This window comes from Fringilla coelebs (assembly GCF_963513975.1).
Source record: "Fringilla coelebs genome assembly, chromosome: 6".
Lineage (NCBI taxonomy): Eukaryota > Metazoa > Chordata > Aves > Passeriformes > Fringillidae > Fringilla > Fringilla coelebs.
The window spans coordinates 15335787-15357908 of NC_140034.1; the positions used below are offsets into that span (position 1 = coordinate 15335787).

The 22122-nt window shown below is 41.0% G+C and overlaps 1 protein-coding gene across 1 annotated transcript; it reads left to right on the forward strand.

Annotated features, from left to right (window-relative positions):
- Positions 1-3274: 3274 nt before the first annotated feature.
- LOC311155468 (uncharacterized protein) lies at positions 3275-21829 on the forward strand (the record flags this gene model as incomplete). The annotated part of the gene is made up of 8 exons (XM_084208691.1): positions 3275-3920; positions 4799-5069; positions 5716-5863; positions 6671-6861; positions 18545-19293; positions 19738-20008; positions 20742-20889; positions 21623-21829. The coding sequence occupies 8 exons, from the start codon at positions 3275-3277 to the stop codon at positions 21827-21829; spliced, it is 2631 nt and encodes an 876-aa protein (XP_084064817.1).
- Positions 21830-22122: the final 293 nt, after the last annotated feature.

Genomic DNA, 22122 nt, shown 5'->3' on the forward strand with positions numbered 1-22122 from the left:
CTACAGAGTGAGAAGGTACAGACAATTACTTTGTCATCCATATGCAGGCTGAGGATCAGGCAGAAGGTTTGTCTCTGGGTAGATTTTGGAAGAGCACCAACCTGATGTGATACATGGCTGTCAGCTCCATGTGTGCTTCATCCCAACACAGAAGGTCTGACTTCTGGCACCAAGAGTTAGCACCTATTTCGAGTGATTCCAGGCACAACCTCCTGGTTTCCAGTAGGGTCCCAACCACACATTTGCACTTAAGTTCCTCCACAAGGTCAGAGGCAACAGAGAGGATGTCACAGCTGCTATTGAAACAGCTGAAGATTGTCAGCTTCTTTGGCTGAATAACAGAGATGGTCCTTGCAAAGCCTGTTTCATCAATATTTGCTTTGTTTCCTCCTTTATTTTGGTTGGCTCTAATTTTTATCGGGTCTGTGTAATGTTTAACATCTCTAATTAAGCAGAAGATGATGAAGCAGTATAAGTAACAGTGTGGGGAACAGCATGGTCAGCTGAATGCAACGGGGCTTCTGATTTTGTAAGTACTAGACATACATTTTTGTTTTTACAGAGTTGGAGATGATGCTTTCTGCAGTCAGGGGAATTTTAATATTAGGTTAATTTTATTTCTCTGTTTGTGATTTGGTTCTGTGTGGATGTTGCAATGAAATATTAACCAAGCAGATGTGCAAAGGACCAGTGGGACCTGCTATTCTGGGGGAATATACTTAGACTGAAATCAAACTAAAAAACCCTTTGAAGTCATGGTGACTTATTAAGTACTTGTTAAAAGAGAATACTGATGTAATCATCTTTCAGGTTGGAAACAGCCTTCACAGTGACTCAAAATTAGTATAATCCCGCTAGTGACTGAACAACCAGGTCCAATTTAAAAACTCTTCTGGTGACTTAATTTATAAAGCAACAATTGAATTGCTAAAGCCAGGCTGTCTAATTAGGACTGGGGTGAGTATAGGGGGTAGGTGGAAGGCCACAATTTAAATTTAATTGCCCCTTTTCCTCCCATAGACAAACTAATATGTGGTCTGGAAGGGAATTATTTTCTGAATTTCTAATTTGCATAAAAATAACTTCCAGATTTAACAAAGCCTTTACAATTTCTTCAGCTTTGAAATGTTAACAAAAATACTGGTGTTAGGAATTTTCTAGTCTCAAAATGTTGAAATTAACATGGTTTTCATCTCTGAAAGGAAAAAGTACTTGAGGAAAACTTGATGAGAATATTCCGTGTTTTTCAGCTTTTGATAGAAGCATTTCTTTTAGATTTCTGTAGAGAGTTATGGTACCGGGAGAAGTTTTTTAACTGGTCTGTTACAGCAGAAGTTAAAAACATGCCTAATATAAGCTTGCTGCAGAAAAAAACCCCCGAACCATACTCTCTGCTTCAGAAATTCTTTAAAATTTAGGCTAAGCTCAATATGGGCACTCAATTTTTTTTTTCTTTCCCACTTTAGTGTCCAATATCTCAAATAACTAGAGAAAAACAGACTATGACATGTTTAACATCAAATACTTTTGAAACCCCTTTTGTACTATATTATTTCTTCTTTTTTTCCACAGTACATAAGGGCTGTTTGGGTTTTGCGGGTTTTTTTGTTTTGTTTTTTTTTTTTTACTATGAAAAAGAGGCAGAGTTTTGCTTAAAAGTTATCTGCAAATAGTTTTATCCTATTCCCATCTAGGACCATAGTCCATCTTTTGTTTTAAGGAAATTCAAATTTAGTGTTACCACTTGTTACTGTGGGTCACTGCAGTGGGTCCTGGCTGATCTCGGGCAGACTCAGTACACCCAGATCCTAGCAAATATAAGAACACACAGCTATCTATATGTTTGCTATGAAAAAAAGAAACACTATCAATACAAAAATAAAACAACTGGTTAATCACCAAGAATCCTTGAACTTGGGCTGCCATTAGAAACTCTAAATCTTTAGATAGTACATACAGTCATCTTTCACAGCTTGGAATCAATGTAGGACCAAGAAAACTTTACCACAGACATGGGAAAATACATTCTTGAAAGAAAAAGATATAAATAGGCTGTATTGGCTGGAAACCAGAAGAGGACCCATGGCAGTAGAAAAGTTCTAGAACTGTTTTCATGCTGAATATGTGAGGACAAAAAGCTTATTTTCATTGATAATTTGTTACAGTTCTGAAGAGGATTTATGGAGATGCCTCCCCAGAACTGCAGGGAACTGAATTCAGTAAACCAGACATTGTTCCAGCTCAGGTGGAGAGCAGGTGGCTCATGTGAAGTATATCACGTCAGTTTTAGGAGAACAAGCATAATGAAGAAACTTGTAACCTCCAAGGAAATTAATCTGTGTCCTTTGGTGTCCAAATGGGATGAGTGCTTCTCTCCCTCTTTGACACAGGTCCTTCCCACATCCCATGCAGGTTAACCCATGGTGAGGGGCACACCACCATTTAAGAAGTTAGAAACTCTCCTTGCAGCTCCCCCAAAGGGAAGATTCCTTCATTCCAAACATGCACCTCATTATCTGATGCAAACCTGCTGCTTGCCACATGTCATTGTGCCCACCTCTCTGTGCACTGCTGTCATGGCACAGGATGCTCCAAGCTTTTGCTTTGGAGTTCATGTAGTTGACCTTCTTCCATCACTTATCAGTTTTGGCCAGTAACTGGCTATGTGAGCAAGTAACCATGAAGCAAACAGGGGTGTGAATTTAACAAGCACAGGGTAGTCCATGATAGCTCTCTGTCCATGTGCTGCTGCCCTGAGGAAAGTGAGGGAATTTACCCAGTCCCAGTGAGTAGTGAGCTGCCTCACATTTCCTTACATATATCAAATTGCTTTTGGGCAGGCACTGTGGAATATTTGACGTCTTTGAAACCCACACCCTGCCTTACCTTGTAATAACTTGTATGTTCAGATGCACCCTATAGCAGACAGTGTTTTGGGAAGATAATGGCATTGTTAACAAAGATTATTACGGACTGTAGCTTTATATTTTCATTGCCAATGGAAAAAAAGTGCTGCTTTTTCAGAGCAGTTATCATGGAGTATTATGAATTTCCTATGCCTGACATTTTAGTCCATAATTTATTAGAATTTGTTAAATAAATTTGACATTGTGTCCATGGGAAGTTTAAGCTCGCTATGTACACAGATATTTACAGTTGAACTATGCAACATTTGTGCTAACAAACTATTCATTATTTCTTACTACCAAGCACATCATTACCATCTGCTCATTTAATGACTGTTTATTTTGTGACAGAATAATTTGAAAAGAAGATGAAGTGTCTCCTGTGCCTCTGTTTACTCCTTGCTGTTCTTTGTGCTGTAACCCATTGCTGCCCTGAAGACATTTGCCATGAAGTCAACAATACTAATCTTCAGGATGGAAGAGAAAATTTATTAACACATAGCTGTGACAAGAAAGGCTCTAACCATGCAGATTTTGCATTTAGATTTTACAAGCAGGCTTCATCAAAAGAAGCTGATAAAAATGTGTTCTTTTCTCCTATGAGCATCTCCACTGCTTTTGCCATGCTGGCTGTTGGTGCTAAATCAACAACTCTCTCTCAGATTTTTGAAGGACTGGGCTTTGATGACCTGACTGAGACTCGCATACATGATGTACATGAAAGTTTTCACAAAGTTTTGTCAGTACTGAACTGTGCTGACGTTAATATCACATTAAATATAGGGAATGCCCTTTTTACAGCTACTGGGTATGAACCACAGGAGTCATTTTTACAAAATACCAAAGAATTTTATGATGCAGATGTTTTCTCCAGTGATTTTCATAAACCAGAAGAAGCTACAAAGCAAATCAATAAATATGTAGAGGAGAAAACCAAGGGGAAAATTCCTGAATTAGTTGGTCATCTTGATCCAAGTACTGTACTGGTTCTTGTTAACTATATTTACTTTAAAGGTAAGATACTTAACATAAAATTTCAATAGATTTGATACAAAATAAAAATTTTAGGGAACTTCTGATGATTTATTACCAGAGTGACAATTTAGCAATTTATCAAAGAGCTAAATTGTGCAGGACCTTTCAAGTAAAGATTAGATTTGGCCAAAAGCAGAGTATCTGATTGTTGAGAAGTACTGATTTCTCGGTTTTGACTCAATTTGCTTTAAAGCTGTGGACAGAAAAATTCCACCCTAGTGGATGCCTCATAGCCAAGGATCCACATAGCCTCACTGTTTGAGGCCATAATAACTAAAGATGTGTTCAAGATCTCTATGCTGACTATGCGTGCCAGTCAGTCTTGGTGGACTGACGTCCTTGAACAGGGATCCCAGTTTTATGGTAGATCTTCTAGGTGCTCTGCATGAAAATCTGGGACATAACATCTTGAGGGCCTGTGCTTCTGGAGCCTTGCTCAAATGTTAGGACTTTAATTGCTGATGAATTCTACACTAGGCCAAGTGCAGTCAGCTTGCATAAGGCATGGCCTAACAGAAAAGGCATAGGAAGGTCCTGTGACTGAATGCTTAAGTGACTGCTTTTAAATGGCATGAAAGGCATTACACAGGCTTACAGACAAAGAAGGACTCTCAACTGGTCATCAGCCTTTGGTTGCTCTTCAGCAAGACATGACATGTGCACACAAAATATGAAGAGTTTACTGCAGAGCTAGAATGCTTTATTGTGTGTTATAGAGGAGGTAGAAGCGATTTAGGGAGCCTCTTCTCCCATCAATATACCTCCAGTGTCCTACATTAAAGCTGGTCTAATTTAGATGAGCCATTCTTCATGATCTTCACATTTGAGTGCAACAACCTCTCTTTTTTCCCCATTAGCTGCCTGGGAAAAGTCTTTCGATCCTTTGCGCACTTATGAGGATGATTTTTTTGTGAACCCAAATGCATCTGTTAGAGTCAACATGATGCAGCATGATGGTATCTCAAACGTTTACAATGACCAGGATCTCTCCTGTGTGGTGGTAGAACTGCCATACCAGGGCACTGCGCGGGCATTGCTTATTCTGCCTGATGATGGAAAGATGAAGCAAGTGGAAGATGCTCTCTCCAAGGAAACGGTTTGTAAATGGGATAGCAAACTTAAGACCAGGTAAGTCTAAGTATATGGATTGCTATATTTGAGCACACATCACTCTTTTCAAGGGAAAATGCCAATTTCAGATCACCTCCTACTGGACATAATGTCCTGATTTCATAAAGGGAAGTGTTAAGCAATTCCCCAAATGAGTCAGAGCAGAGCACAATCACTAAGAAACTGCAGTCTCTGTGACCTGACAGAAGGGGATCACAACATTTTAACAGCTGCCTCAAAACTTGGCTATTTTTTGACTCCTTACCTCTTCTTTTATGGTGTTAACACGATTAATTTCCTTCACTATGTCTTAGATTTTATCCTCCTTTTCCCTTACTTTAGGCTTTCCACTGTCCAGCAGACCACTGTCCGCTTACTCTCTAACCCTTTAGCCAAAAGACTCAACTAACTGCTCATGTAGCACTGGGATGAAAGAGTGACAATGAACAAGTTTGGTTATTTTCCCAAAATCAAATAGACAGTGTAAATACAAGAAGATGGTGCATCTCTCAGGAAGCCAAAATTGCTCAAGGAATACAAAGACTACCATCAAACGAATTCGCAATCAAAAGCATGCTTTCAAGTGTTGCCGAGTTGCATACACCCTGCTGGCTGTAAAGAGGCTGCAAGGCCTCACTGTTCTTTTCTTTTCTTTGATCAACAGGAGATTAAATCTGCAGTTGCCAAAGTTTTCTATTAGTGGGTCTTATGATGTTAAAACCCTGTTTGAGCAAATGGGCATTACTGAAGTGTTCTCAGGTAATGCTGATCTGTCTGGAATTAGTGGCAACCACGATCTCCAGGTTTCACAAGTGAGTAGACAGAGCTGATGATGGGATGGTGGTTGGTTGTTTTGATCTGTTGTGTCTGGGATTTTTAAAGACTTTATTTCCCTCTTTATATTACTGAAGTAAAACTCACAATGACGTGTAAGGGCTAGCTCAGTAATTGTGCTTTTTTTACAGAAAGAATCTGCCAGCTCACTTTTGTATTACTTTAATGCCGTTACTAAAAAGCTGGATATTAAATACATAGAGAAATTGGGCAACTTTTTAAATAACTTCTTTGCACTGGAATATAATAGTTTTCATGAAGTTGTGTAATTTGTAAACTACAAATGATATTATGATATTTGTGTTGATTAACATCTCAATTTTTAATATTCCCAAAGTTTTCAGGAAATCTCCAGTTTGCAGTAGCAGAATTTGACTGTGAGAGTTTGAGCTATGATTTAATGCTAAAGATGCCAAATACTGCCCCATATTATTTAAATGGCAGTTTTTAGCTAACCTTGAAATAAGAAAAATTTTTGTTAGTAGAAGTCCAAACCATCTAAGAAAATAAACCATCTTGTACATGGGGTATTTTTATCCCACTCTACTCAGAACTGGTGAGAGTACACTTCAGTGTGTCCATGCTAATATTTGGCCCTCCTTGCTCAATCCTGACATATAAAATATTCCTGTTTCAAAATGTTGGTGATTTATCATACAATAAAATTTCATCTACTGGATTTGTTACTCCTTCCTTCTCCTAAATGTTCCATAAGAATATAATTTATTTTACTCCTGCTTCCAGTCCCATATATAACCCACAGTGTTTTCTCCTATTCTGTGCAGGCAATTCACAAGGCCTTGCTGGAAGTTGATGAGGCTGGAACTGAAGCTGCAGGAGCCACTGCCATAATTGTTAACAGACTGTCGTTTATTTCTCATACCATCAAATTCAACAGGCCCTTCCTTATTTTGATCTCTGACAAACAAACTGGCACCACACTTTTCATGGGGAAAATTGTTGATCCTACTAAGGAGTAATAGCTGGGTTATTTGGCACACTGATATTGGATATGGGATATAATGGCTACAGCATTTACAGTTTTGGGCTAGGTAGTACTGCTAACTAGTCTCTGATTGAGGGACATTCAGAAGTAAATGAGAGATTTTCATATCAAATTAATAAGTAAAAAACACTGTAAAAAATCACCATGAACTGACACTTTTTAAATGTAACATTTTCCCCAGTTGAATAATTGTATTGGGTTTGCATGGTAAGGTTTTGGTAGTGGGGGCCTGTGTGGTGCCTATAGGGTGACTTCACTAAGCAGCTGCCAGGTGTTTCCCCTATATCAGACAGAGCCACTGCCAGTCAGCTCCAAGATGGATCTGCTGCTGCTGAAGGCTGAGCCAATCAAGAATGACAATAACATCTCTGTGGAAACATATTTGAGAAGGGAATAAAGGTATTTTGCAGAAGTAATTGAGGCCAGAGGAGTTCAGAGTAAGAATAAATGATGGAAATCATCCTTCAGACACCGAGGTCAGTGAAGAACTAGGGGAGGAGGTGCTGCAGGTGCCAAAGCAAAGATCCACCTGCAGGCTGTGGTGCAGCCCATGGTGAGCAGGCTGTCACCATGCAGCCCATGGAGATCCGGGGGAGAGCTGAGATCCACCTACAGCCCATGGAGGAGGCCCACTCAGGAGCAGGTGGATATCCGAAAGAAAGCTGGGACCCCATGGCAAGCCCACACTGGAGCAGGCTCCTGGCAGGACCTGCAGACGCATGGAGAGAGGAGCCCACTCTAGAGCAGGTTTGCTGCCTGGACTTGTGACCACGGGGGGACCCATGCTGGAGCGGCCTGAAGGACTGCAGCCTGTGTGTGCCTGAAGGACTGCAGCCTGTCTGTGCCTGAAGGACTGCAGCCCAGGCCTGAAGGACTGCAGCCTGTCTGTGCCTGAAGGACTGCAGCCTGTGTGTGCCTGAAGGACTGCAGCCTGTGTGTGCCTGAAGGACTGCAGCCTGGGCCTGAAGGACTGCGGCCTGTCTGTGCCTGAAGGACTGCAGCCTGTCTGTGCCTGAAGGACTGCAGCCTGTGTGTGCCTGAAGGACTGCAGCCCGTGTGTGCCTGAAGGACTGCAGCTGTGCCTGAAGGACTGCAGCCTGTGTGTGCCCGAAGGACTGCAGCCTGCCTGTGCCTGAAGGACTGCAGCCTGTCTGTGCCTGAAGGACTGCAGCCTGTCTGTGCCTGAAGGACTGCAGCCTGTGTGTGCCTGAAGGACTGCAGCCTGGGCCTGAAGGACTGCAGCCTGTGTGTGCCTGAAGGACTGCAGCCTGTCTGTGCCTGAAGGACTGCAGCCTGTCTGTGCCTGAAGGACTGCAGCCCAGGCCTGAAGGACTGCAGCCGTGCCTGAAGGACTGCAGCCCGTGCCTGAAGGACTGCAGCCTGTGTGTGCCTGAAGGACTGCAGCCTGTGTGTGCCTGAAGGACTGCAGCCTGTGTGTGCCTGAAGGACTGCAGCCTGTGTGTGCCTGAAGGACTGCAGCCTGTCTGTGCCCGAAGGACTGCAGCCCGTGCCTGAAGGACTGCAGCCTGGGGAAGGGACACACAATGGATCAGTTCATAAAAAGCTGTAGTCAATGGGAAGGACTCACACTGGAGAAGTTTGTGGAGGACTGTCTTCTGTGTGAGGGACCCCACACAGGAGCAAGGAAAAGACTCCTCTCCCTGAGGAGGAAGCAGCAGCAGAACCATCTGATGATGCCTTATTGCCCTTCTCCCTGAGTTGGGGCAAAGGTGTTTTTAAGATTTGTTTTACTTCTCATTATCCTGCTCTGGTTTTGATTGGTAATAAATTCAATTAATTTCTTCAAGTCAAGTCTATTTTGCCTGTGACAGTAATCAGTTTGTGATCTCTCCCTATCCTTATCTCAACTCATGAACCTTTCATTTTATTTTCTCCACATTTTCCAGTTGAAGAAAGGAGTGATGGAATGACTTTAGTGGGCATTTGTCATCCAGCCAGCGTCAAACCACCACAACAATTCCACTTATTAATGCATATTCCAGATTTTCCATGGAAGATAACTTTTTCTTAAGTATGTTGTTATATTTAAAAATGAATTAACTCTGCTAAGGAGTTTTGTCCTGCTTTCAGTTCTGGATTACTCACCAAAAGTTTTATCCCAATAGGTAACAACGCTTGTCATTCTACTATTTCTTCTGAACTGGTCCCTGCAGAGTCCTTTCCTCCTTACATCACTCTTCGCTACCTAGGCTGATGTTTATCTTCAATCAACCTGCTCTTTCTCACATGTTCCGACTCTTTGCCTAGGACATCTTAAGAAATCACGGACAAAAAAGAAAGAATAATCCCTGAAACAATAGGCTTATTCTGATGTAGCTCTCATTGCAAGTGCCTCTTTGCACTCCACAAGGTCAGCAAAAAACTTTAAGAGACAGTGACATTAGGCATAGCATAAATTTTCTGTGAAAAAATTCCATGAATAATTGATCAACTCTGGATAATCAATAAAATATACAATATAATTTAAATATGTCACTTAAGGAATTACTCCAGTCTCTTTTACTATTCTATAAATCTCTTAAAAACAACAATCTTTAGTCATTCTTACTAACGTAGCAGATATCAGTGAAATATGTCTTAAAGCTGTTAAATGACCGCAACCTTTCTCATAGGGAAATTGTGATTCTTCTCATTCTCTCTTTAGTTGCCTATTTGGGTAAAATCTGTTTTCAAGAAACACCTAAACACTTTCTTGCTGTTGTGGGTCTGTAGATCACCCACTCTTGCAGTGGAGGACTGGGGCTAAACTCTGTAGCAAACCTTGAGGCACCCTTGCACAGCTGCTGCCTCAAGGAGAGTCTAACTTTGACAGCTCTGTCTCACTGCACTGCTCTCATGCCACTGCACATTGATCCTGGAGACATTGTTTGCAAGAGGAGTTGAGTCCCCATCCCTAGGGAGATGACACTTCTGAATGTACACTGCTCATTTCTACAGTGATCCTGGCAGTCTGTTTTGAGCACTTCAAAGGTAGTGCAAGCCCCAAATCAACAAACAAGTTCCCCATCCCTGACATCCCTCTGCCCTTCTGACCTGTTCTCCCAAACTTGGCCCACCTTACACAGAGGTGCTCTGCAGGGGCCCACTGGTGTTTGTAGGACTGGGCTGGTGTATGGGGAGCTGTGCTTCTGACTCAGGGGGACTTGGAGATCGCTGCCTTGTGTGACTCCCTTTGCTCCAAGTGGCAAGAACTCGGTGGGAGCCCTGAGCTATTCTCCTCATGAGGCAAGATGGCATCGCTCAGGGGACTGGCAGAGACCACACCTCTGTGCAAAGCAGGGGCTTTTACAGCGTGAAGATCAATGGGAACTTGCCGGGGTGTGAGGCAGCCTGATCTGCAGTGCCTACATGAACTCAACAGGAGCTGGGAGCAGTTCCTGTGAGATCCCATCCAGATAAATCTGTGCACCAAGACTGATTAAAAGGTAGGATGGTGAGATTTTTATCAGAGCCACGAGATTTTTATCAGAGTGTGGTGGCAGAAAAACAGGTTGTTGCTAAAGGGAAAGAAGTTAGGAAAAATCTAATCGTTGCTAGGACAGAGCAAAAGCTTTGGGAAATCACACACAGAGCAACTTCCTTCCCCATGTACCTCCCAGGCCTTTGGGTTTGAGATGGCAAGACAACAGCTGCATTGGTAGCTTCCCTACTGTCTGTGAAAAATGGCTGCCACTAGCAAAAGTATAAAATGGGATAGATATCTCTGAATGCTGGTTTGGGTCTTATCTACCAAGCTGTGGGGCATCTCTACAGTTTTCCTCCACACGAGCAACTTCATGCTCCAGACCATCAGGTTGACCTGAATTGTGGCACGGACCAGGGGTAGGAAGAGGGATCATCCTAAATCCCTCGGAAAGAAGGGGATGTGTAGGGGACAGGAAATCTTGTGCCAAACATACACCAAAAGCAGAAAAACACCTACAATTCGTAGTATGAAGGTCTATAGAGCCTGGGCACTGAACATACCTCACTGATGTTACTCTCAGCACAGTTCTGATAATATTCTTTAGGAACTAGACAATTCTGGAAAACTTGTGTAGGGAGATGGAGTATTTTTTCCTAATTCCAAGAAATTCTATCTTGGTCTACTTTGCATTATTAGTCCTTGAATCATTCTTTTGTCTTCATATGTGATAGGGAACCCTCTTCATTCTATTGAATCTATCAGAATTCTGATAGACATAAATAACTAAAATTTTCATTTAAGGACTGTGTATTTAATCTGTGGTAAACACGTGTTTTATTGTGCCTCTCATTCATCTGAAGATGTTTTTATTCCTCTACAGTTCCCACTCATGCATTCTCTCAGCCTATGGGGCAGCTGGATCCAAACTAAGCCCTGAAAGAAAACTAGACTTTCTTTATAAGCTAAAGCTTGTAACCTTTATAACCTAATCCATCTGACTTCCTGCAGTGACAACCAGCGGAAGGGGATAATACAGCTTACAGTGAAGCACGTGACCATCTATGATAAACATCCAACATAAATGGCCTGCTATGGGTCTGTGAGCCATGATCTGACACACTTATGGGAAGTTATGAGGAAAAGGACTTACCTAGAGAGAGTTTAACTCAGCTGAGAACCCCTTTGAGGGAGGATAGACCCACAGGGCTGGGTCCCTGGAAGGCAGCCTAGCTGTGTCCCAGCAGACCTGAGTGCCAAACTTCTCCTGGCAGCCTGTGAGCCATGTGGGAGACTGTAAGTTTGTTCTGTCTGACCTTGTTTATGGTCCAGTGGGACTCTGCTTGATGACAGGATATCTCCTGCGAGTAACACTGTTTGCTTTGCCACATGGCAGAGTCCATGTAGAATGTTGTTACAAAACATGGAGCAGTGGAATTGCAGGGCCACTGCAGACTGAGTTTCTTCCAGCAGAAAGGAAAGGTGCTGACAATGCCAAAAGGCACAGAGCATTTGGATAGTTACAGAAGCACCATCTGCTCACATAAGCTCTGCTGTTCAGATGCTACCAGTACTTTGGACTTTCTTGTTCCCAGCTATGCGATTTGGGTCTCGGCCCTGGTATCTGGAATGCCTTGAATGAGCACATCCACCCTCTCACCACAGTGATGTCATCTGCACAGCCTGTGATCACTGCTCTTATGGCAAGGAAATGAGAATTTGGACAGGTTGCAAGCCAACCCCATTCTAAATGTTTCAGTAGATTCAGTGCAACAAAAGCTGCAGGCATTTTCCTTGTGCTCACACTAATTCCAAGCAATCACTAAGCTCTTAAAACCAGATTGTGATAGTTCCCAGGCAGGGTAGGTTTTGAACGGGGATTCTGAGAACACAGCTACCCATCTTTGACATGCGTCTTTGTAGTTAATCTCTAATCCAGCATTCAAAACATGTCTCCAAAGAATAGAGGCACTAGGATTTCCAACCACAGAAAAAGTGCAAAAGAAATACAACCATGCTTAAATGTGCATTTCACTTGAAAACTCTAAACATTCACTACAGTGGGAGTTAGAACAAGTGCAAATTATCAAGAGCAAAAAAGCATGAAGACCACCATGGGCTATGTATTTCTGAGTCCTGTAACACACCCCTCAAATCTTACCCATTCCTGGTTGGTTGCTGCGCTGTGCCCTTACCCACATGGGACTGCTTTCATTAGATGTAAGCATAGCATATATATGATATCATTCATTCTATTGAATTAATTCCCTTTAAACTGTTAGCCACCAAAGACTGATCTGGAAATATCCTTCAGTAAATTCCTAGTCCCAGGTATAATAGTGAATCCATTTTAAACAATCTGGTGATTGTACTTTTCTCAGACTAACAATTTTAAAGAAAACTACAATTCACCAATTTCATGTAAATGTCCTTGATATGACTAACACCCTGGTCACACAAACTCTGCTGATGTTACTGCAAATTATTTTGGTGGTTTCTTGCAAAAAAGAATTTCAGTGATGAAAGTACAGTTCAGTTCTAGTGCTGGAGTTGAATTTAGTACAAGTGAATAAACCTTATTTATACAGTCTTTCTCTATTTTTTTTTGTTGTATTCAGTTTCTTTTCCATAAGCCATATGGAAAAAAATTCTTATGATTTACTACTTTACTAAACAAGAATGTATTCTTCATCATTTGAAAACTGTTAACAGCAACGTGATTCTCATATGGAAGGTCTGAAGAAGACTGTTTGACTTGAGCAAATATCTTATAAAGGAAAAGTCACTATATTGTTTACTATGTTTCATGTAGGAAAAACAGATCAGATAGAAGGTGCTCTGATGAAGGAAGAGGTTTAAAATGAAAAATCAGTATAAAACAAGATCACAGAATCATAAAGGCTGGAAAAGACCTCCAAGATTATTGAGTCCAACCTACATGGTATAGTCTCAGTAAGATGGTTGCAGCCAGGAAAGAACCTCAGAGCAGGAGAAAACATCTGTGCACAGAGATGAAAGATGTAATAGGTTCTAAAATGTGCATGAATGCTGTTAGGTTGGCTGCTCTCACAGATGCAGATTCTCTAGTCATCAAAAAAGCCATACCATAGCTTTCATATTCATGGGACGGTTACTGGAATTCATTTTCTGTTCCTCTATCTTTCAAGTGAGAGCTGCGTCTTGTGGTAAATCTTATAGGGAAATGAGCAATAGAATCACACAATAAATTTAATTTCATTGAAAATATTTATTCAGCTAGTTGATCTTCCTTCTGCTTCTTCACTAAGGCCAACAATATTAATCTGTTGTACAATAACAAATGGTAGCACTTTGTAAAGTTTAGCCCTAATACTTTCCATCTGGCTCTGGAAGCAATAAATTTTAAGGGTAACTCCAAAATATCTACATAAGGGATTTTACTAGGGCTTGATTAAGGCCATGTTTGCTTCACAAAAATATAGAAGAACGTAGGACATAAATTTAAATTTAATTTAACACCAAGAGCTTTCTCTGGGTAGACAATTTCATTTCAAAACAAGAACTTTTATATTCTGGTGAACTTGACATTCTAAAAGTTGTTTGCATAAGAAGGGCTCTTTTACACCAAGAGAAAAAGGTCCACAGGGCAAATTCCACTAGTAAAATGCAATTATTTCAGTATACCAGCTATGAGTGAGACCCTTGCAAGAAGCCAGCCTTCCAGTGTGATTCTTCTACATAGTTATCTTCAAATAGAACATGAGCCTCCAGTTCTGGGGATTATAGGAAAAGGAGCCCTGTGCCACCATCTCCTGGTAAAGTAAAGGAATGGACATGACAAATTCTGACTCATTTTCAAACCAGAAACAACAATAGCTTTCTGGCCTGTTACTGTGTGATAGGGACTTTGATTTTCTTGCTAAGTTTTAGCTGCAGGTTTGGCAAAACGCTTCACTTGAACTGATTGCTGTCACACAGGACTGATGGTTTGGTGTTCTGGTGGTAGTACATACACAGATCAGCTCAGTAGTGGAACAGAAAGCAAATTAAATATTAGAAATTACTGGGAAAGAAAAAAAGTGCAAATTGCATGGCAAATTATCTAAATCTCTGGACCATCCACACGGTTCTATAATAACAGAGGGATAAATGAGAACTATTAAATCTTCAGAAAAAACTTGTAAGGTTAATCTAAGGTCTGGAACAGCTCCTGTTGGAGGTGAAAGATTTTCAGCCTTGAAAAGAGACAATTTAGCAGGCATTAAGAAGGAAAAACTAATTTGTGGCAGAGACTGGGCAAAGGGAAACTGTGTTCCATCATCACATCTGATGCCAGAGCTACAGACCATCACACGAAGCACGCAGGAGCCAAGTTCTATGTCAGTAAAGAGATGGTTCTGCACACACAGGCAATGCATGTGGAGTGGCACATTGCAGGGTGATGCTGCAGTTCCAAAGGTGCACCAGCACACTGCTTGCTCCTCCTGTGTTCCTGTCACCAATTTCTGATGATCAGTATGGCTTTTGTTTTTAAACTCTATCCACAATGCAGCCTACAAATCATAAACTTCCTGGGTAGATATTGCATGCACTGCTTTTCCATTTCATGTTGTCTGTCATATATTTCACAGGAGCAACCCCTGCTAAGCAACCCCTTTTTCAGGGAGCCCAGGCTGTTGGTGGACCAAGGAAAGGCAGGACCAAGGTGCAAATGCAGGACACTTGGTTGGAGGCAGATGGGAAATGGGGAGGAGTTGGGAATAGGAACTTACAGGAGAGAGTATGGAGGTTCCTCCACTATAAGTTCATCTTCCATTGTAAATGCTTTTTTTGACACAAGGAATAAGGGATTAAGTTTTGCAATTAAAATGCTGTGAGGATGATGAAGGGTGAAGCAATTTGTATTTATTCCTCGTGCATGACCTCCTGGTGCTCTCCTGAATGACAGACCTGGGCTGAGAGCACTTTTTGTGCAGAAGGTTTAGGACAAACCCAAAGAGACAGAATAAAAAAAACCCTTAACGTCTCAACCATCTCTTGCATGGCCACCTTTAGGCTTTTCCTAGTGAGGGAAAATTGAGCTAATATAATAGGAAAGGTTGGAAAATACCTGTGTTCACTCTGGTTAGATGGACAGACTCCCTATTAAGGGTTCCAGCAATGTGTTGTGTCCTTCCACTACATTAGCACTCTCCCCAGAAAGTGTTCTCCATGCATGAGGCACAAGTGCGATATGAATTTTTTCCCATTCTAATATTAAGTCATGTAAAAATATTTTAAACCTGAGAATCACTTTCAGAAGTAAATTAAATTTTAAAATTAATAAAAGTAAGACAATTAAATAAGTTGATTAGGCTGTAAATAATCAGGATAAGAGACATTAACTCTCTCAGGCATTTTGTCATCAGAAAAGAAAATGCCCCTTTACATTACTTCATACCAGGATGGAAAAGAGTACCCTAATTTTTACTAGCTTTTAGAAAAAAAAGTTTAAAACAATTGCATATAAAAGATACCAAATGTGTAATTCTTCAACGGTCTTAAAAATGTTTTAAGGTTATTATTTATATATTATCATATTATTTATATATTATCATATATCAAATCATGTTATTTATATTTTATTAAAATATCACAAGCAATTTGAGATAGTATTTCTTTTTCAGTTCAAATCATAATGTATTAATTATGCCACATATTATTAGCCACAGGTTCTGTTCATATTTAACAAAGGTAATGATTCTCTTTAGCAGAACTACTCACACACTGCTACGACTAGAATTAGTAACAATTCCACATCTTCATCAATCAGTTATCATATTCAGCAACAATTCTTAGGGCCTTTGTCTCTTTTTCTATTTGAATTATTCTCAGAGGGCAACCCAAGTTTCCTGTCTGCCAGGCTTGTGCATGTATTATTACATTAACACATCACACTTACTGGATGATCTTTTTCCACTCCTGTGAATACTTAGAGGTGTGTGCATTCACATACATGTCTTTCACAGATAGGTGAAAACAGCTACAGTTATTCACACAAAATTATCTACACGTCATACAAGTAGTTTTATATTTTATTTGATCTTTAAGCAGAAGACCCTCAGAAGGAAAGCTGTGAATTGCTTTTTCCCTCACTTCCTCCTCCACCTCTCGCAGCGCACATATGAGCCAAGTGGATGACTTGGGTCTGATGGTCTCAAGTAGAATGGTTTGAGGGTCTTGTAACCAGATCAAGTGATCAGGTGTTCCAGCGCCTAGGTTAGTGTGCAAAAATATTAACTCTGCTGAATTAAAAAAGAAAAGGGTATGCCCTGTCCTGTTTTGCTGTTTGACTATGCAGCCATATAAAACAACCACAGAACAAGAGCCTTGATTTGAGATTGAGGGGAAGAAAATCCAGTTCCATTTCCAGCATTGCCTTCAGCTTCCTTAGCGCAGCTCCTCATCAGTTGTGCTCTCATTCAGAGATGTTGTACACCTCATCTGGGGCATTTCAATACCTGACATAGTCTGGGGCTCCTGCTCAGAAACCAAATGCCTGGGAACTTGCAGAGGAGGACGTGTTGGCAACTAGATCTGTTAAAAAAAGTTCGTTTTCTGCCTTAGTTTCTCCTTCAGAGATTTGTTCACGTATTATATTCAGCCCTGAATATCATCCAGTGATGCCAACATGTCTTCTTTAGTACTGGAAGAAAGGTGAATTTGCAGCCTGTTCTGTGTCCTCCTGCTGTCCATTTCAGCTGCATATGATGCAGAAAATTAACCAGAGGAAACAAGATGTCTGTTTCTGGCCACATGTTTCTCTTTGCAGTCAGTGCTGCTTCTTAGCAGTAGTGGTTTTCTACAAAGCCAGGTGAAAACTCTTCCCCAGTTACCCAAATACGCAGTCACAGATGATGGCCAACAGCGATGAGTAAAATCTTCACTGATTGCAAATGTCTTGCTAGAAGTGATAATGTCACATGTTATTCTCCTAAGAAACTTGGAGACTGTTCACCAATCACACACAATCTGCTCTGCATAAGAAATTCCACAAAACCATCAAAATGGTGTTGAAAGTTGTGACTGAGGTATATTAGTTAGGACGAGGACTTCCTAAATCCAAACCCTGTTCTGAAATCTTGCCAGAGAGGTTGTGGCTCTGGCAGTGCCCCAGGACGAATCAAAGAGGGCGTTCTGGCAGGAATGCTGTGATCCTTTGTGAGTGGTGCTGGCTCAGACAGACCCAAGCAAGGGGTGGCCCTCACACCAAGTCACAACTTTCAGCTCCAGACATGAAATGTATGGCTGTGGCTCTCTTGCCAAACACCCACAGCAGCAGGTCCCTCCTGTCAATCTACAAGCATGGAAGCAACAGAGATACAGTCTCTGCTCCATTCCTTCTTGTCTGCAGCCCCATCACCCAGCATTTGTCTGGGTTGGAAAAATTGTCCAAAACAGCCAATGCCATTACTGCTTGTTGTGCATCCTCACTGGCAACTTTTATTTGAACTAATTAATGATTAACGGAGTGCTCTGATTAACTCTGTTTAATGGTACTGAAGAGAAGAATGAGCAGACAAGACCAGACTGTAGCAATGTAAGTACCCTTTTAGTTTTCCTTTGGATCTCTTACACTTCATTTTGAGGGGGTCGTTGCCTGGGAGTGGTGCCTTTGTACATGTAAATAGGGAATATACCTCTTATGAAAAAAATCAATACATTTCAAAAGCCAGAAAGAACCGATACTAAAGATACTTCACATAATAACGTAAAAGCTGCGTTTGGAAACAATAGAAATTACTATAGACTTTTATACCACAAAGACCAGTCATCTAGTCTTTCCCCTTTGAAGAAAATGTAAGAGTATTTTGTAATTTTGGTTCTGGATAGTATGGTCTATGCATATATCACATTTTTGTTTAACACAGATTAAATTCTCTAATTATTTGATGAATTGAGGAAGGCTAACAGAGCTGCAGTAACCTTCGTGCAGTACTGAGTACAAAACAAACTCATGCCTGTTCTCTTTGGAAAAGGTCATAAGCTTCCTGTTATTTACAAATTTTAAAAGAATAGGCTAATATTAAAGTAAATAAACTTTTAAAAGTTTGAAGTTACCTCTTTTGAATGAGAACTAGACTGTCCATATAAATAGTGGAGGTGTATTCTTTCCAGGGAACGCTGACATGCATCAGAAATGTGATCTATAAGTGTGGGGGACTTTGGAGAACAGGTGTGTTCTGAGAGCATCATTTTATTTTACTGGAGGACACAGTATGAACAAATTAGTTTCCATTATGTGTTTTGCATGTCTATTTCTTTTGCAGAAACAGCTGAAAGCAAAATGAAGACCACTTTCTCCTTGTGTTTCTTGCTAGTTGGTTTGCATACAGTTGCCCTACGTCATCAGCATCCTCGCTACCGTAATAAGCAGGATGATGCTAAAGGGACATATTATCCAGGACATAATTCTCAGTGGGAAGAAGCTTCTCCACTTAAGAACAAAACATTTGTCAAACTAGTTTTCAGCAATGCTGACTTTGCATTTTCCTTTTACAAGCTGGTTGCATCTGAAGCAATGGACAAAAATATTTTCTTTTCACCCATAAGCATCTCTGCTTCCTTTGCAATGCTGGCACTTGGTGCCAAGGCTGTGACACTGACACAGATTTTGGAAGGGCTTGCCTTTAACCTGAAAAAGACTCAGGAGCAGGAAATACATGAAGGTTTTTGCCAACTCCTCCACATGCTGAACCGTTCAGATAGTGAGTTCCAGCTGAGCCTGGGCAATGCCCTTTTTATAGAAGAGACACTAAAACCACTACAGAAGTTCTTTGATGATGTCAAAAGCTTTTATGAATCTGAAGTCTTTTCTACTGACTTTAACAATTCTGTTGGTGCTGAGAGTCAGATCAACAGTTATATTGAGGAAAAGACAAATGGGAAAATAGTTAAACTAGTGGAAAATCTTGATCCTCTGACCGCAATGGTTCTCGTTAACTATGTCTTCTTTAAAGGTAAGATTTATAAAAGGGTGCAAAGATAATGCTTATTACAGAGAATGAAAAGAGAAAAAAATTAAATATTTTAAATAGAGGAAATCATGTTCAATATCTGGAAGGTATCGCTATAAACCCATGTATATTGGTTGCCAGTAAAAATATGTCCTCACCTGCTGCAATGAAATTTTAAATCAAATATCTTTATGGAATTTGGTTAATTTTGTCGTGTGATCACAGACTGATGCTGCAGTGAAAGATGGTGTTTTCAGTATTATCTGTCTGGAATTGTCTTTAAGCACCTAAAAATACATATATACAATGATGTAACACCTGAGGATGCAGAAACATGAAAAGGATATTTACTCTAATGAAAGGAAGGCTGTGGAACTAGGTCCTGTTTTATTCACGCTGACCATTCCTCTTTGCATTCCTCTGAATACATTTTCTTTTTGTCATAAGCCCATTGGGAGAAACCCTTCAGTACGGCACAGACAAAACAGGAGGACTTTTTTGTGGATCAGAAAACATCTGTAACAGTTGACATGATGTATCGAAAGGGTTACTACAGAAATTACTTTGATGAAGAGCTGTCCTGTTGGCTGGTTCAGATTCCTTACAACGGAGATGTTGCAGCATTATTTGTTCTGCCTGATGAAGGGAAGATGAAGCAAGTAGAAGATGCCCTCTTGAAAAGAACTGTAACTAAATGGGAAAAGTCCCTCCAAGACAGGTAAGATTTTTTGCTAAGGTGAGAGGTGACCATGTTACAGACTAGTTGTGTTTATCTCACCTAGACAAAACATTAAAGGACAGGTTATTTGACTGAACTCTATACACTTAATGTATAGACTTGACTCTATGATGGACTTCCCTTTTCTTAGCTGGAAAATGAAAATGAAAAAGAGCTATGGCTAGTGAACAAATATGTCATTGAGTTTGGGATTCATCTTGGGTTAAGTTCCTGGTTCAACCAAAAATACTTAGCACCATGATGAGGTCAACAGACCTTTGTTTCATACAAGCAGAGGGAAACTACAATGGAGTAGCTGTTGGGTGTTATGCTGAGGGCATTCTGTGTAAAAGTGGATTAGTTCACCATTACTGCAGCTATTTCTGTGGTGGCCAAGGCCCTGCTGTGTAATTGAACAGCCTTAGGTCAGCTAGCTACCATCTTTTGAAAAAGCCCTCCTACCTGTCAGTAGTAGTCTGTTTGCCACTGAGTTGGTACAGTTGTGTCTTCCACCCCATTCCTTGAACCCCTCTGCAGAGACAGGAGCTAGCACAGACTTATTCTGTTCCAACCCTCCACATTAAGTAGCTAACCTGATCAGAAGTGCTATCTGAACCCTGAGAAAAGGCTGTAAATATTTAGAAAAACAAACGTGAAGTGTCAATATACTGAAGTCATTGAGGAATGTTGATTTGTGATGATGATTTGTCCCTATTTGTGTTGTTTGTTACAGAAAAATACATCTGCATATTCCAAAATTTTCTATTTCTGGTACCTATGATGTGAAAAATATAGTTAAACAAATGGGTATGGTCAATCTGTTTACTGAAGAAGCTGATCTCTCAGGGATTACTGAGGAGCCTGGACTGATGGTTTCAAAAGTAAGTCAGCATGTGAAAGCAACCACAGGATTTGCCTGTTCCCAGGAATCTGACAATAATATTCCATGAAAAGCTTGTCCCAGTGTCTCTGAAGCATCACTCATTCATCAAGAGCTGCCAGTCTGGAAGCAAAGAAAGCCCTGTCTTTCATAAACCTGAAGCCAAACATGCTTACAAGGGGTTAGAAAGGCATGGTTGGAGGATGAGGATGAAAACATACATATAATTAAATGTTCTTTTGGCTACTAAACAAAATTATCTAAATGTAGAGCATTAGCTTTGGTAAAATTTCCTCTAATTCTTCCTACACAGGGCAAAGGGCTGTTATTCCTGCCCTTCTAGTGTTCTCAAAAAGTTATTTTTTTCAGCTAGATGACAGGGTAAATTCACAATAATACATGAAGCTGCCAAGGACAAAATTGAGTCCCGGCTAAATTACCAGGTTTCTTTGCTTCCAGAATTTCTTGTCATCGGTCATCTTGAGTGCTCTTTGGCTGCCTGCAGTTTGAGGGTTACTCTCTGCACAAGCAGTGAAGGAGGATGGCTTGAGTGGTGTGGTGGCTGTCAGTGCTGCGGTGAACGGGAGCAACTGGTGATGACCTCCCCAAAAGCTGCTGCTGCTCGGTCCTGCTCCAGGCAGGGCTCCCTTTGGCTGGCCAAAGTGAAGAGGGTGGCAGGCTGCTCTCTTCTTGCTGGATTGTCAGCTGGAGGCTGTTTCCTTTGTTCCTTGCAGGTGATCCACAGAGCCATGCTGAATGTTCATGAGAACGGCACTGAGGCGGCCGGGGCCACGGTGAAGGAGATTACCTGGAGATCTGGGGATTTTCCTCGCCCGCCTCGGGTCAGATTCAACAGACCATTCCTCCTGCTGATCCTGGATAAGTTCACCCGCACTGTCCTCTTCATTGGGAAAATAGTAAACCCTCAGAAAAATGACTGATTGATGAAACTTATGCACATCACTGATTAAATTCCTGTGATCCAGTGAAACCCTTATGCATGCGTACCACCTGTGCTAGTGCTCATCTTTCAACCATTACCCTTAGAAACCTTATTAATCCCTTACAACACTGCAACTATTTTTCCTTGTCCAAAACTCACTAGGATTTCCCACAACCTACACCTGAATATAGCAAGCAGTGCTATATTCATGAAGCATGAAATGCAAGTCACTTTTTACCAGTTTTGTAAGAAGCTCTTTCTGATGGGCTCCTGTGGGGTATTCAGTTGGTT